The 17,585-nt window shown below is 44.3% G+C and overlaps 1 protein-coding gene across 1 annotated transcript in view; it reads right to left on the bottom strand.

Annotated features, from left to right (window-relative positions):
• ITPR1 (inositol 1,4,5-trisphosphate receptor type 1) overlaps positions 1–17,585 on the bottom strand; it is a 180,282-nt gene that overhangs the window by 53,164 nt on the left and 109,533 nt on the right. Inside the window, exons 42-44 of the mRNA XM_050904988.1 lie at positions 16,026–16,073; positions 12,432–12,564; positions 10,814–11,004 (exon numbers count right to left, since the gene is read on the bottom strand). Of these exons, the coding sequence (XP_050760945.1) occupies positions 10,814–11,004; positions 12,432–12,564; positions 16,026–16,073 (372 nt within the window). The remainder of the gene's footprint in view (positions 1–10,813; positions 11,005–12,431; positions 12,565–16,025; positions 16,074–17,585) is intronic.

The following is a 17,585-nucleotide window of genomic DNA, read 5'->3' on the forward strand; positions in this document are numbered from 1 at the left end:
GTTTAACTATCTTTTTTGCTAAACTGAAAATACTATTTTTGCTTGCTGGCATTTTACTCAGAATTAATATCATTTTCTGTGGTGGTTATTTTTTGGCACGTTCTTAAATATTGCAGATCATTAACAATCTGGATTGTGGAATCACATTTAAAAAAAAAAAATCAGCAAAGAACGGGCACATTTCCTAGCATTACCACTTCACCTCTTCTCCCTTCCTGCCTTGCCTTCCAAGACTTTTGACACAGAATATACATAATTTCCAATGACGAGTGGAAGAGAAGCTCAGCTGACTACCCAGCAGTTCAGGGGAGTGGGATTATGGAGGCAGGGTAACCACACGGCATGGACAAACGCTCCTTAACGTGTCTCCCGTACCAGCAATCGGTAGCAAACTGGTTTTTTAACCAGCAGAGCTGACATCTGCCCTTTGGAGAACGAAGCCATAAACCACAGCAGACTGATGCCTTTGTGTAAGGTGTACAGAGTACAGACCCAGCTAACTAATCCACTATAAATTTAACTAATCCACAATAAGTTTAACAATGAGTGAGTCAGTGTAGGATTGTTAAATGGGGGAAATAAAAAAAAAGGAACCAGCTGAAGGCAGCTTATTTCCAGCCCTTGCCTTTGAAAGGCGTATCCAGTTTTGCCTGCGTGTGCTGTCACCTTTACTGGGTACACCTTCCTCTACGCTGTTACCTGTTAGCTGGATCTGCCCCGAAGTCACAACTGTTTTGCCAACCAAGAAAAGGAACAACCGTTTAACTGTTTTGCATCGAATAGCTTGGCTTTCTGCCCCAGACTCAGTAATTACAGGCTGGACTGCATGCGCTGTCTGAATGATCACGTTATGAGAAATAGAACTAAAAACTATTAGCAAGCGTTGGGTTTAAGATGCATCTGCTCAGATGCGTGCTTCCTCCTGAAAGAAGGGTGGCCTGATTTTAGGCAAGCATTTGGCTGGAGAACCCAAACAGAGATTGCCGTCATCCTGCAGAGGACAGAGTATTTTCTGGACCACACCCTCAGTAATTCACAAAGCTGTTTCAACAGACCACAGCCATTAAGGCCTGCCAGACCATCCGAACAGATCCCAGAGAATTCCCCAGGAAAACAAATACTTGATTACCAATAAATAAGGGAAAGCAAAGCCCCAGCAAACAACTCACAAATTAAAGCAAACTGTTGTCATCTCCCTCCCCGTTTCTCTAATGCCAGCAAACAGAAGATACCCCATGAACTTGACTAGTCAGGGATATTTCAAAGAGGAAAGTCCCTCCAGATACACGAGAAAGATCAGCTATCTGGCTTCAATTCAGGACATTTTATTCCAACACTAGAGAGAAATTATTACGGAGATGTTAACTTGCTTGGGTTATCCGGACAGGCTGCCAGCACGAACTAATGCAAAACTTCTGTGCTACTTCATGTTTGCGGAAAGAGCTTGCCACCCCCGTACCGTTTCTTATAGCTGGACTACTTCAAAGCAGCCACATTTTAAGGGGAACTGCACTGCTAACACAAGCACTGAATTAAGTACAAATGCCAAGCCTTTACATTCTGCCTAAACATACTTCCACTGCAGAAAATTCAAACCTAACTTTGCTTTCTCTCCCCCCTCATTTATTTTAAATACCACTGATCCCTCTCTTTTCTTGAAATCTTTCATGCGTCCTGGCTCGCTAAAGATCCATCACTCTGGGGCGTGAGTGATGGATATCATTAGTCTTGCATAGCTTAAGGAAATGGCAGCTGAAATATTTCATGCTGAACATACTTCACAGTTTGAAATAAACCCATAAGGAAAATCTGCCAGAACACCTCAATTGCCTGGTTTGGTTTTTTTTTTTTTTTTTTGCTTTTTTGCAAACTGTAAAATAAACTTTGTCCTGAAAGCAGAAGGGGGACTTCCCAGCTCTGTTTTCCACAAATAAGACAAACTCTCTGTCATGGGCATCCACACGCCATCCTGCAAGGCTCTACTCTCAGCTGGAGATTCTGCCCCACCTTACGGAGGATGTTTTTGGAGGGGTACAAGCGTACACAGACCGGCCCATGCAAACTCTCATCTTTCCCAACCAGCTTTAAATTCAAGCAGCAGCAGAATTGCACCACTCATTTCAGGAAGAGCCCTTATATCCTACACGTTCTCCTACTGCAACACCTAAAATCTTGATGCAATTTAAAGTCATTTCATAAAGAAGAAAGTAAGAACAAACCTCACAGAGATACGGTCCCCTCGTGCCCTTCCAGAGCCAGTACAAAACCCCCGGGACAGTGAAGTGACACTGGATGATCACCAGAAGGTGAAGGCACACTGGGGAAACGACAGGTAGAAATGTGACTGTTGGGTTCAGGGTTTAAATCCCCCCGCAGACGGAGCAGATGGCCTCCAAAGCGTGGGAGACTCGGGGGCCTGACCTGCTTTCAGCATGGAGCCTTATTTGAGTTCCTCCTGCATACATGTGGGAGCACGCACCCGCCGGGTCACCCACTTAATCTGTGCAAGGCTCTTGCATGGCAGGAGCATGAATCCCACTTCCTTACTGAACCAGCGAGCTCTGTGTAGGTGTGAGAAACAAGGAAGTCTGCAGACTCCCCAAAAGAAAAAAAAAAGTGTAAGATCTTCTTGAGAGACAGAGGAATTAAAGAAAACCATAGCAACAAGTCAGTCCACCTACCCAAACCACCCACCCACCACCAGTTTCATTTGCTGACGCACTTCAAAAACAAGCTGGCTCCTACCCGCTCTGGAAGGTGAGCAAGCCCTGAGAGCTCATTAAATTCCCTCCTCAGCTACTCTTGTATGCCTGCAGCTAGTGAGCAAGTGGGATATAAATAGAAGTTATATAACATCGCTTTGTTGATTCCTGTGCTTACCAAAAAAAAAAAAAAAAAAAGGCAGCATGACCTTGTTTTTCTGAATAGCTTGCCTCTGCCTGCTTGTGGAGAACTTTAATCCTGCTAGGGATCATCTTAAAAGTTTATGTTGGACCTGGATCCCATGGAGAGGAATCGGGAGAATTAGCGATTTACGTCCCTGCTCCTTACAGGACCCGGATCACACCTGAATGCCGAGAGGATTGCCACATGAGCAGTCCGTGGTACCCAACAACCATCAACGATACGAGGCTACCAAGGCTGGAGGACAAGCAACGCAGCTGAACCGTGATGTAGCTCCTCTCCTCCTTTTTTTCGCCCATGTTGCTCAATCGCATAGGTGGGCACCTCAAAATCTAAGCACAAAACCTCCCTTTGGGCGAAAAGACCAAAAGATGCTATGATACAGGAATACTGATGGCCCAAATATACTTCAAAACATAGCATCGGCTGCAGCTCAAGTAGAAAGACTACGTGGCATCATTACAATCTCACCTCATCCACCCTGTTCTCAATCGCATCTATGCATCTTACTGCCCTCCATTAAAATGAAATAATCTCTGCAGGAATGATTCCTTGCAGCTTTTGGCTCTGTCTCTCAGTGCATTATTAGTAGGGCTTGTTTGTTTTTAACATGGTCGTATCTAACAGCTAACTGAGACTGCGACTTCGCTGTGCTAAATACATTAAAATACAAGTGAAAGAGACAGCGTGCTCCTACGGGCTTGCCATCTTGAGTCTCCTCACGTGCTGCAGATCAACAGAGCATCAGGACGCAGATTTCCTCAGCGCTGACTTAATTACTAGTGCAGGTTCTGTGCCTTGTTTTGAAGGTAACTGTGCCGTGAAGGAAGGTCTGGATTTGCGGCGTGCTTCATTTTGGAGAGGGCTCTCTCTCAGAAAAGGACAAGATCACTGCCCACAGCTGAATGCGATGGTTGATGGAGGTCCTTATCAACATTTACTTTTTTTTTTTAAAGTCTGAAGTAACATACTCAGAACATAAAAAAAATAATTACGGTGTATTTTAACTTGAGAAAAACTCATTAAAATGGTGAAAGACATAGGTGATTATTTAATACATGCCGACAGCTTGCTGGTTTTGCATTAGTTTCCTAAGCAGGTATTATTAAAACAATGTAAAAAAGATATAACTTTATAAAAAAATTCTGCCTGTTATAAACAAACTGTAGAAATTTTAAGAGATTTTTTTTTTTATCAACGACCAAAAGCTCTCAAGTGCTATTTACAAAAATTTAGCGATCCAAAGATATTCTTCCCTCTGAAGCATTTACCATCACATATGATTTTGCTCACAGGTATCTGTGACTGTTCCAAATTTTATAAGTAGTAAATCTGGTTTAAAAAGTCCAAACCACAAACCCTAAAGCACCATTGTGTCACTAAATCTACGTTTTACATCACCAATACTTCTGTAACATTTTGTAAAAATTTTCTCCCAATTTTGAAGGGCAATTGCAATCACGGATAAAAAAAAAAAACCTAAGTGTTTTGGCAACCGACTAGGACAGGACACATTTAGGCCAACAGGGAAAGTGAAAAAAATAAAGCGGGTTGACTGGCTGGTTCCAGCTATTTCATTGTTGATCTTTTTAGCATCGCTTACCCTTCCATTTTTGTCACAGTATTTCACAGCCAGCGCTACAGCAAGCTGAAGGACGCAGACCTGTCTCAAAGGTACTGCTCCCTCCAGCCCGAGGGCTGCGGCGGGCGGTCACAGAGGCGAGCCCCGGCTCCCCGCCTGCCGGGTAGCACCCTAGTTCACTTGGTTCCTGCGGCTTTCCTATGTGCCAGAAACACAAACAAGAATTGGATAGCTCTGGATTCAATTCCTGTTGTGCATCAGTTCTGCAATTATTTAATAACTATCGATCATCTTTGGATAGTCTGAGGCGCTGAGTTCAGCAAAGGAGACCACAATTCACCGTGCTGGAGTTTTCTGACTGGTGGCAATGCACGAGGAGAAATGGCGACTAAGTCCCAGTCCGTGTATGGTGCAAGACAGAGCTGGAGACAGGAGAGTCGTGTTAGTCCAGCATTTTACCCAAACCAGTATTTCCTACCAAACCAGACTAATGAAGAGCTGGCTGCCGTGATTTCTGGTATCTCGCTTGTTCAGAGCCCCCACAGTACTTCTGCAACAGGCAGCACGGTGCCATGCGGCCATAGCCCCCAATGAGCATGCAAAGGAGGGCACACAAAACGCACAGCTCCTCTTAGCAGGCTGAACTGAAGAGCTCTGGAAGTTAAAGCAACTCGAAGCCACGCGGCTTTTTGTACAGTCACATCTCAAAGGAGCCTCACACATACACGGTGAGCTCCAAACCTTGGCTCAGCACAACACTGATTGGCTTTTGCCATGTCGTGATGGAGGTACAACTCTCCGGTCACCAACACAGGCTCCTCGGTGCTATCTCGAGTCGTGGTGGCCCCTGGTCATCATACTCAGGCCATATGAGTGGCCCATACTCAGCTGCTGGGGGAAGGAGGGATGTAGAGCAGATCCCATCATCATCCTCTGTGCAGGAGCAGTGACTCTGCTCAGATGCCTTAAAGCTAGGAGCAAATCCCACTTCTTTCCTGAAAAATAATCACCTTTTCCGTGGGTGCTGACTCCTATCACCTCATCCTCTGTGTTTGCAGCCCACCTGGGAAGAACTGTGGATGAAGGGGGGAAGAAGGCACCGCCACACTTCGAAGTGGTAGCTCTGCATCAAGGCACTTTGGGGTAGCGGTTAAAAATGCCTGAAACTAAACTAATGTCATCAACCTCATTTTACCTTCCCTTGCTGAAAATACCAACATGTGCGTGTGGGTAATTTGTCACGCAATCTAACTTTTGAGAAGATCCCTAATTAAATGAGCAGACTGAAGTCTCCATGGAGAGGCAGTTATGTAAGGGACTTTACTTGCCATTAACTTCCACCGACCAAGGAAACCCGAAACTCTACGGAGGTGAGGCAGAGTAACGGCGCATATAATTTTTATTTAGCAGATGAGAGACAAGCGTTACAGGAGAAGTCCTCAGCAATTTCCTCCACTGTCATTCAATCGCCAGGGTTGCTTTAACGGAGGAAAAACTCGCCGCGTTGCAGTGCGCGCAGGGAACGGACCAAGCTTTCATCTCTTCCGAAGGAGATGTAGCTCCGCGTGCAGCGTGCCTACGAGCAACAGCACCTGCCACGCAAGCTCCGGCAAAGCGCACCCAAGCCAGCGCCCCGGGGGGACGGGTGCCACGCACCGGCCGGCAGCACCCCGGATGCCGGGCATGCTCGCCCCTCGCCATTTCGGAGGAGAGCGTGGGGCCGGCGGGGCATACCCCCCCCAGGGCCGCTCCGTGCAGAACCGCTGACACCAGCTCTCTTGAGGTGGATTCTGAGGGTTATATAAATTAATAAAGGGGTTTATGTAGTTTTCAGTTCAGTGAGCTGCAGCATTTGTCAAGTTAATTTGTTGTCCGGTTTTGACCCTGCGGTTCCACCTCCGCTTCTGTCTCCTTACAAATGAGGGCCGGCTTCCCACCGAAAACCAGAGCTCCTGCTGAGCGCGAGCGACGAGCTCACCGGACACAGCTACGACACTTTCATCACCATCTCTGTTACCGAAGAACCTGACAGCGTTTCTAAGTGAATTCCAAAAACTAAAAATAACCCAGAAAAGTTTCCATCCAGAGAGGTTTAAGTGGGCAAAGACCTCTGCCTTTCTTCCAGAACAGTTAATTTATCACATCCGTGTTCACCCCTATAGCAAAACACAGAGCAGCAGAGGATTGAATGTGCCGTACACTACCAGCTTAGCCTCTTTCCTAAGGTAAACCGGGAGTATTTTTTCTTGTCCTCCTTCTCCCCCACATTAATTTTCTTAACAACACAATAAAAATCACTCCTGCCAATTATAATAAGGAACATTTCTACATTTGCTTTTCTGCTACAGTTGGCAACCACGTACTTTGCCTAGCCTTAATACTGGCCCTGTGTGTATCTAATGAAACAGGAACACCTATTCCAGTTATCCCTTCCCAACATCATGGGGATCTGTTCTCCCACTGAAGCTCATGGGAGTTACCCGGGAACTCCCATTATTAACCATATTACAATCATCATGTGCAAGTTCCTGTGTGTCAGTACAAACCTTTTGCTTAACTTCAGGCCGAATTCATTTCCCGTGTGAAAACCTGGAGTTAAGAAAATGCCATGCAGGGGTGACACATTTCTGGCTTTGCTGCCAAAAAGCCTTTTTACATAACCTGTCCCTATCCCACCAGTTTCCTATTCTCAAAGGCCTGTAGATATAAGCAATATAAGTTCAGTAAAAATTATTCAGACTGAGCACAGAATGAACTTGTTCAGAATACTATAAATCAAGAGCTGCTAATAATAACAACCAAAAAAAAAAAATGTGAAATGAAGATAAACTGTGTTAGACCTCAAAGACAAAGCTGGCTGATTTGGCTAGGTTGACTTTCACAATGACAAATGTATCTGATGCAAAATGAACACAGTTATTAGTCCAGAGACTAAAGATGACTCTTCCACTGGCAGTTACTGGAAACTGCCGTAGAACTTCAGAAAATCCACTCTGCAGGTTGCAGAGGTGGTGAAGCCCTACCTACCTAATCTGCAAAACTTACCAAAAGAACATAGAGTAGAGAAAGATCAGGATAAAAGACCATGGAAAGTATTGGGTTCATTTTCGTAAGTGCATCTAGTTTCCGTAAGCAGACAAATTTTGCAGTGCGTTTTGTAAAAATGAAATCATACTAAGTAGGAGACCACCACATTGCTGCACTCAGTAAATCTTTACTGTGCTGTAGCAAAAGACTGCTTTATAAAACCCATCAGATTCGAAGCTGTGCAGACTAGCGAGTACCCCATGCAGCTCTCCTGTAAAGGCAGTGCTCCCAAAGAGCTGGGCTGCACCCAGAGCCTTCTGTATTTTCTGGGTGAGCAGATAACCTTTTCTTCCTATGTGAAGAGAGAAAAGCTTTGTTACGTGAATTTACCGTCTCAGGACACCAGTTTAACTCAGACATCATCCAGCAATTACTCTGGGAGATACAGACCTGTAATCGTGATTTTACTAAAGAGCAAGCCTCCACCTTCGCTTTGATTCACCAGCGTTGAGCCAGCTGTTCTCCCAGAAGTTAAGCTTTGCGGTTGGTGTTTTTCCATTAAAGTTTTACTTACTTGGCTGTCATGACTAAAATACTACTGAAAGATCAGAGCGCTGAATATGTGCTGTTCTGGACTGACATTGTAGTAGTCCCCATGGGCTCTGACTGTGCTAGAGCCAGTGCAAGTAAAGCAAGGCACCAGTGAACTCCCTACCTAGCACCAGGCGATCAGCCAATACAGAGGTAAGTCAGGGAACATTGTGCACTGATAAACCTTCTTTTTTGCCTTTTGCTATCAGGCCACTGGATTGCTGTAGCACAGAGTATCTACATTACAACCGCTCCATAGGATATTTTCAATAAAGTCTCATCTGTGCTTTGCATGCATGAGTAAGAGCTCCTGGGTGTGTCCAAGACCTCAGAGCTTACGGCACTAGCTGTAGGCATCACAAGTCATTTGGTTCCTAAAACATTCTGTACTTAAAAGCAGCCTACACCAGAGCCCCCTCCCCGCCCTGCGCTGCTGCATTAGAGCACGTACACGCACGTGCACCAAGTAACTGCTGGCTGCCCAGAACATTTTCTAAAGGTAAAGACAACCGCCAAGCACTTATTCCTAAGTGGGAAAGGACGGAAAATAGTTACTCTGGTTTGCGGAAGTAACATCTATAAAGGCAAAAGTGCAACAGAAGCTGGCAGGACCGTCAGGCACGGATGTGAAAGCGTTGCGCCATTTGCTATAAGCATCCTATGCCAACAGCTCATTCCTAACCGCACAGTTATTTTACGGACTCCCAGCTCCCAGTTGTAGACAGCAAATGCAAACTAAAGAATCTCCCTTTTGGGTGAAAAAGGTAACTTTGGAGATGGATTGCAGATTTCCCTGTTTGTTTTGACCAGATGAGCTAAGGAATCTGCTTCCAACACTGATTTGCACACGGTGGGAAGTGACTCTACTCAGTCCATTAGTTCTGGGGTCCAGCACAAGCAAAGGATCTCTCCATGTCAGGCTGATGCAGAATTTGTTTTCCCTTCCAGCATGACAGTGTGAGGCTCCCTGAGAACTAGGAAGATGAAGGCTCAGCTTCCTTTACATTGGAAAAGAGCCGGAAATTCAAAGGAGTGACTCTCCCCAAGGAATGTTATTCCTGTCATTGCAGTTTAAGGTGACAGGGGATTTTAAACGCTCAATTCCCACTTTGTCTTTTGCAAAGAAGCTTCACGCTAGAGCGTATACACGGGAAAAAAAGAGGGTACTGATTACAGAGACAGAGTGAAGGAGCCCAAAAACATTCCCTCTCCTCTCAAGAGGAGTTTGCATGAACACAAGAGGTGCTGCTGTAGAGATCCAGTGCATGTTTTAACCGTAATGACCAATTATAACGAGTCAGGATTCAGCCCCACATTACACTTAACCAAATCTCACCACGTACTGCTGCCCAGAGGATACAGCTGCTCTTTAGCACGTCTGTGGTCAGGTTTGAGCCAGCCATTTCTATGGGATCAAATCCGGTTTTGCTGGCAGGCTGGTTTTCCATTGGATCAGCCACTTAATTCAACTCACACCTCAGCTGCACGAGCCGTACAAAGAGGGGACAAGCAGAGCTGAGCAGAACAGGACGGGCTGTTTCGGCAACAGCCCACAAGTGAGATTAGATTAAGCACAACGTGGAACACTGCCCTCAGTCCGGTCAAACATTTCTCCCAGAAGTTGCCATGGAGGTCTAGTTAAGAGTAACGTTAAGTGCGGTGGCTCTCTGCGGCTGCAGCGATGCCAGAGACAGACTGTGTCTTTCCGTAGTTTGGTTTTCAGGGCAGAAAAATAAAGGACTGGGGAGCGGTTATACCATACTGGGAACAGTGGGCCACATACATAAGATTTTTTTTAGTTCTGTTTGCCCAAGCTCTTCAGAAAATGCTAGCGTGTTTTATCTTTAAGTACCTAAATAAATGTTCCTAATTAGGATGCAGCACAAATGGCATCAAATTATAAGCCTAAATCTGTATGTATATCAAACATTTGGATGTATCACTTCTCTGAGTGAAAGGAACAATCTGCAAAATTGACCTCCTTAAACAAATCACCAATTGTTTTGTTCAGACATGTGAAACACATTGCAGCGGGGTAGGAAAGGGGTACTCCTCTTTGGAATAGCTACGCATAAAGCCCATTGTCCAAGACAGAAACAGACTGTTTGCAAACAGAACACATGCAAAGTCAAAAGAATAAGATATTACACGTTCGATAATCTTTGTAGGCATGTTTTGCCATAATAAGGTTTTACTTTCTGTTTGGAAGAACACCATACGAGCTAGTTGGTGTATGTTCATTAAAGTCCATAGCAGGCGTAATTCTCATTTAGGGAATCCAAATCCTTACTTAAAACACAGAAACAAAGGACGGTAGGATTACAGGAGAACGGTGGTGGTCTGGAGCTCACTGTTATTTTAAATTCCAGTCTGAAATCTAACAGCTAGTGGTAAAAGTCTCTGAGCATGTTGCAATTGCTTGAACTTACTCATAGAAGTAGTCACATTAACTTACGCTACAAAGCTGCTTAGTTACACATTCCTCTATGCTGCCCTGGGAAATACCTCAGTTACCCAGTGCCCATGCAAACATTTAATAAGTTAACTTTTGCATGGCAGACACTGATATTTTTCTTAATTACAGGTCAAAGATCATTTAGTCATTTCCCCTCCCATTTCCTTAACCTCCTCAAGACTCCTGGATTTCATAAAAACATTTCCCTTCCCAACATGTTTTAGTTATAAGCTTGAAGTTTTCCATTTCCCTACCTGTATTGTAGTGTTCCCACCTTCCAGAAGGGCAATGGCTAGCAGGATGCTCTCATGGAAGACTCTGTCACTGGTGGCATTCATGATGAGATCTATGACCAGGTTGGATGCACCTTCTTTATCCAGGTGACACTGGACATCTGCCAAACTCATCTCACCTCGGCTCATTGAACTCGATCCAGAGCTTCCTCCTATAAAGGTGATCATGAGAAACAGGCTGAGATTCAAACCCCGCGACCCTACAGCGATGGCACCTCTCTTCTGGTGTACTTTACTAACCTATCCTGAACGATGCGCACACGTTTATTAACAGCGATGAACTCAGCTCCTAGCATTTCTGCAAGGAAGAGTTCGTAACTTAAAGCGCAGATCGGGCATGTTGTGAGATGGGCACTTAACGCCGCTTTAACGTGTGCGAGTCTGCAGGAGGTGGTGTCCTGAGGGAGGACAGCCTGGGCTGGCAATGGGAAATGGTTGTTGCCACTGCTGCCTTCTTTAGCAGCAGAAAATGGAAAGAAGGCTGGTGTATTGGAAGAGGATCCTGGAAACAGTGTGGATTCAGGGATACAGAGAGAGGTAAAGGCTCTGCAGGACCAGTGAGTGCGGGGACGGAGAAAAGGCAGAACAAATTCCAGAGGATGGCAAAGCCAACGCTATGCTTCTGTGCAATTACAGAACCGTGAACTTCATGGATAAACAGATCAAACAGAAGCAAGCAAGAGTTTGTGGAAGAGGCAGGAAGAACGAGAACTGAAGCAAAATGCTCTAGAAAGTAGAAGAATATGGCAGTAGGCAGCACAACACAAGGACTAACAAAATATATATCAACTTCAGAAAACAGGGGGAAATAGGGTTTCTTGGGTTTTTTTTTTTTGTTTGTTTCTGATCAGGCCTGCTTTCAACAGGATTACCCACTGTCTTTATTGTGAAAAGGCAAAACCCACTGAACTGTGTTTTGACAAAACATGCTTGACATTACTGACTTTTTTAGCAATGATCTCAAATTAAATAAACTTCACTTTATAACTGACTTCAAACAAAATTTTTTGCTCATCCTACCCTGCAATCTCTCTGTAATACAGTGAAATGTTTTTGTTTCAGATATGGTTAATAATCTGACATCCTTATGAGCACATTTCCCAAATATTATTGCAAACACTAAATTGATCAGGTTTTCTAAGTACATTCATTCAAAGCAAAGTCAAAAAATTCAAGCCAACCCAAGACAGTCTCTAGAAAGTATAAAAAGCTCTGCCTGCTTAACTTTAAAGTACTTTCTCAAATGCACTCAGGAGAAAAAGAACACTGCTCTCATTTGCATGAGGGAAAAGCAGTTGACACGATTAGAGACAGGAGAGCGATGCTCCGCTCAGCCTAAAGCGGAATCCCTCAAGGAGAGTTAAAACATGTTGGAGTTTCTAAAGTCAGGAGTGACATGCAAGCAGGACTTCTTCCCCATCCATGTGGATAGCTCCTTCTTTTTTGGAATTTCATAGAACAAAACAGTAGGGGGGGAAAGAAAACCCTATTTCACCTGTAAGATACCGGTTTGTCAGGCAGACACAGACACACAGCATCTGGCAGGGCAGATCACACGATGAGCAGGAGCACGTCCTACCTCCTGCCCCGGCTTTGCTGGCGCCTCCGGCAGACAAGGGGCCATTGCCGAAGGTGGTGAGGCTCTCGCGCCGTCCCGCCGGTCTCACATTGCCATAGTAACGGTTGACCAAAACTTGCCTGAGTGCCTCACCCTTGATTCAAAGAGGATAATGAAATCACGATGTGAGCTTAATGAAGAAACAAACTACTAATATTCAGGAGCAAGGGGACTGCTGTTATCATTAGCCTACTTGCAGTGAGGGAGGGGGAACCGAAACCCTGGAGACTTGGAAAAATCCACTGAGCATCTCCCAATGTGCTCGGGCAGGTTGGGACACCGAGGGGGGGTCTCATGGGACTCAAATAAGATTACAGGTTCCCAGCACCAGAAACAGCTACAGTTCAGTTTTTGTGTAAAGCTTTCTAGACAGATTTTATTCTCAAAGAGATTTTTTTTTTTCATTAAGATCTATTGTCTCAGTCTTAAATGTAAAAAATTTGCATCTGTACAGCACCAACACAAAATGAAGAGGAGGACTAGAGAAAGAGTAACATTAGAAATGGTTTTGTGAGCGAGCAATCCCATCTTCTCAAACCTATTTTGTCATTTCACCAATGTTACAGGGACGCATTTTCTCTTTTCTCCTCTCCATCAGCAACTGACGCGATCTAACGCTGTCAGCCGCTGAGCGGAAACCCAAGCAATCCCCACTGCATCCCAGCTCTTTGTTCCCCGCGTCCCTGCTGGCAGCTGCCCGAGCCGCCCGGTCACGCCGGCAGTCAGCATCCGAGCACATGAGCCCGCGGACGCTGCAGGGCACCGGTCCTCAGATAACCCCGACATCCCGGCCCCGCACCCCTGGGAGCACCCAGCACATCCCTGCGCCGCTGCCGTCAGCAGAGGCCAGAGGAGACCAAAACACGTCCCAGGCTGAATGTGAACCTGCGGACCCTGCACTGCTCTCACTGAAGTCTTTACAGGAATTCCCAGTAATTCAGAGCGCCGTACAAAAGCCGGCGGTACTGCCAGCAACGGGCAGACACACAAACACCGCAGTTGGATTAACAGATTTTTATAAGGTTCTTTGTGCAAAAAGGGAAACTGGTGATTATTTTACCTGAGAGCTACTGCTCTGCGAATGGCAGCGTGCTGTGGTTACAGCAGTACCACCCCGAGACAGGAACGGGGTTTTCTGGGGATTCCAAAAAAATTGATCTAGCCAAGAATAATTTCATATTAAAAATCTGTTAGGATGAACTCAAGTATCTTGATCTGCAGTCACAAAACAAGTGCTTGACACTGATTTTTCAGTCGTATTTCAAATCAGATGAGTTGTCTGACTAGATTCAGTGTCATTAACTATGAGGTTTAATATCTTAGCTGTCATGCAAGTGAAGCCTTACTTTTTAAACTTTCACAAGTAAATGGAACAACGTAAATGTGCGTTATTGGCTCATACAAAACTCCAGCCCTGCCACAGCCACACTGGTTTTGATACAAAGCTAGCACTCACAAAAGGTAGCTTTGAGAAATCCTTATACCCCAGTGCACCGGAAAGACAAAAACCTGTCTGGAAATTAACAGTCCCTTACCAAATTTCAGACATCACTTCCAAACAGAGATGCCCAACACCTGCCTGCAGCTGGGCAGGGATCGCTGCCCTCCCCGCAAGGCTGGTGCTAACGTCAGGGCTCCCACCGTCTGCTTCTTGTCACTACAGTTTAGCAGATTAAAAATTGTTCCTATAGATTATTAATGTGAAAGCTGCAGCACGGGACCTGCATTTTATGGAATCAGATGGGGATGAGGGAAGCGGCAGGGAGACAAGATGTAAAATAAACACAAAGACAGTTCCAACCAGCTGCTTCCAAAAGTCCCCAAAAAAAGACAAAAAGGCAAGTTACTTTGGAAGCAACAGTAGAAGACGATGAGCGCTTTTCAAAGGGGCATACGCTTCCTATCACCGCTTGGGCCAAATAGTGAACATGTAGAAGAGGCAAGAGACTCAATTCAAAAGCTCAAGCAAATTCTTATCCCAGAGGAGCTACTTTGACTGACAGCGACATGAGAGTGTTTAGTACATGATGTAGTGCTTTAGCCATCTTTCTGTTCTCAGTCTGGCAGGTAAGGAAGGCTACATGACAGAACAAGGCCAAGCCAGACAAAAAAAACCTTAACTACATATTCCTTCTACATGTGTACTGATTAGAAAGGCAACTTGATACCCATATAAGCCCTATGCCAAAAATCAAGTTACAATGGAGTTCTCTTATTACCTTTTTCCTCCTCTGTTAAACTAACTGGCAGTCGTCATATCAACTGGCATTTAGAAACAGTAATTTTTACTACTTACTACAAAGATAACACACATCCAACCACAAGAACTGCTGTTTAGTAAACTCCACCTCCTCCTGAATTCAGAAGGGTAACTAAAGCTCCTGGAGTTGTCTCTAGACTTTTCTTCTGGTCCACCATGGAGCAGAAGGCAACTTCTATTCCATGGTCAAAATAGTTGGGGCGAGTGGAGGGACCTCCCCGGGAGCTGCTGCTCTGAGGACAAACCTGCAGCACCTCTGCTGTCTACAGGAGTAGTGTATCCAAAATACAAGTAACCAGAAAATAGAAGTGGGAACACATATCGAGCGTTTGTTGTTTCTAGTCTGAAAGCGTGCTGATCCATGGTTTCGGAGGTTTGGCAATCCGCATTCACTAGCGTTTCGAATTCTAACTGGGAAGCAAAACTTTGTTTCCTACAAAATTATTCAAACCCGCTGTGTTAGCCAACAAGTATATGAGTATGTGATCAAAGCAGAGGGGAGAAAAAAAATAAGTGGTATTTAAGAAATGTTATAATTAATTCAGCTGCAATGCTTGGCTCCAGAACAGTTCTTTAACCATCATGTTACTGTTGTACACCACTTTGATGCGTACAGTATGCAAACAAATATCAGATGTTTGGAGGCAGTAAGAAAAATCAAATATGCTACCTAGGAAAAAAATCCAACAGCATTCAGTTTCACCTGCATTCACCATCAAGGTAAGCTAACAGTAAGTAGTATACAAACATTATTGTACATGTATCAGTAAAGCAGATGCAATACACAGCTCAGTTTCAGTGATATCAAAAACCTGTTATAATCTTTAAAACAGAGAATCTTGAATAATATTTGAGTGAAGCAGTTATAAGTTGCTGCTATTCTGTTCCCAGCTACAAGAGCAGAAGAAATTGAGAAATGTATTAACGACATTGATTTTGCAGCTTGGCTGTTTACAAAGGGGGAGGTGTGGCCAAAGCAGGCAAACTCCACAAGCACTGATTAATCTCACTTCATAATTGTGTGATCATCACCAAAGGGGAGTGCTTTCAAAGTGTGAACAGACTAGACCAGGATCTGAGGTTTAATTCAGAGCAGCCAAGCACTTGCCCCTTCATTTAATACAAGAGAAGGTGCTCCAGCACCCCGTTTTGTAAGCATGGCTGATCATTTTAGATTTCCCAAGAGACGAACAGCAAGCAGTTAACCACAGAAGTTTCTTACGTGACTTACACTTCACTGTTTGAAAGGAAAAGGTAGGGGATTAATTCTGAACATGCTTGACTGCTGTACATACCCTTCTATGATCCTCCAGTTGCCTCTGTGGTAGACTTTGATCAAGCTCCTGCTGTGCATGCAGAAATTTCATTTTAAAGCAGAACAACACTAAAGAGACACTAACATCTTTGCACTCATGGAAAATATTAAGGGAAGTCACAGCTGAAAGCAAGGGGGGAGATGAGGAAGATCGACTGACAAGCTAAACAGAACATCTGCCCTCAATCAGCTCTGGCAGTACTGAACCAGTCTGCTCTGCCACCCTCCAGCAGACCACCACGGCATGCACGTATGCCAACACATTCTCATGGATTTAAAGAAAACACAAAGTCTGCCTAATTTTACAGTTACCAGTAACACACAAGAGTTTTTAAGAACTCAAACCATGCATGCCCATGCATACATATACACAGACACACACGCACACACAAACACCCCGTCCCACTATACGCACACTTCTGGTGGAAGTGTAGGTACTTCAATATATCTGAGCGTGGTCAATGAAGCTCTTTTGAGACTGCGGAGGGCCTCTGACAAAACCTGTGGGATTTCCGTTCCAATGCCACGGACTTCAAGGGGGTTTCACTGATTTACTGAACAAAGTCCCTCGGCATGTGCATGTTTCCAAATCAAATCTCTCTTATTTCAGAGATTAAGTGTCTAAAGGAAGCAAATCTTCCGGAATGGAACTTTCACTTTGTAAACCTGAAGTACGTTGAGTTTTTGCTGCTTTAAAGCATTCTGAAAATGTGTAGGAACAACCGCTTCATACAGGGACCCATCTTAAACCAGGAGCCATCTCCCAAACATCTCAAAGTCATTCTATGACCACTCAGACTTTCAGCTTAAACACTATTCCACAAAAATTACAAATACACGGTCTAAACCACCACAAACTGCATTTTCTTCATGATTTCAAAACATATTTATAATCTTCATATTTATATAGCTCAGAATATCGACACTGTCCTAGATTTAGACTTCCATGTGGTTTCAGTTAGGTTTGCACTGATACAGCACCCAGTTGTACAATCTACCAATGCCATCTCTGGATGTCCCATTAATTTCAACAGAATTTGAGATTTCATAAATTCTTATGTCTTCATTTCAGCAAATAATCCATCTTATGTGAACTGATGCTGGGGTATCTCATAAAGGAAATGTGCCTGCATATCCAATTCACTACAGAGCTATTAACCTTGAAGATGTGAAGTGACCATTAACGGTTTCACTGTGGCATTTTAAATGGGACACCTAGCTGCTCTGGGATTATGAAGCTTCCACTAACAACTTCTGACACCTCCATTTCCTTATCAAAGTTTTTAAATACGTGACACACAGGGTAAACCAAATTCTGTATTAGGAGCCAGAGAAACGAAGTCTCATTTTGCTAATGCAGGGGGATTTGAGAGGAGACTTTTCAAACTTCCCTTAAAAGCTAAAGGGAAATGGCTGAAAGACCTGCACTACCTTGGACTGGTTACAACATTTGTCCTTTGGGTTCCTTAGTCCAGGAACATAGATTTGGGACTGGTTTACATGCTTTTATATATTTTTCGGACTATCACGCTGATGCTGT

This window comes from Gymnogyps californianus, chromosome 13, assembly GCF_018139145.2.
Source record: "Gymnogyps californianus isolate 813 chromosome 13, ASM1813914v2, whole genome shotgun sequence".
NCBI lineage: Eukaryota > Metazoa > Chordata > Aves > Accipitriformes > Cathartidae > Gymnogyps > Gymnogyps californianus.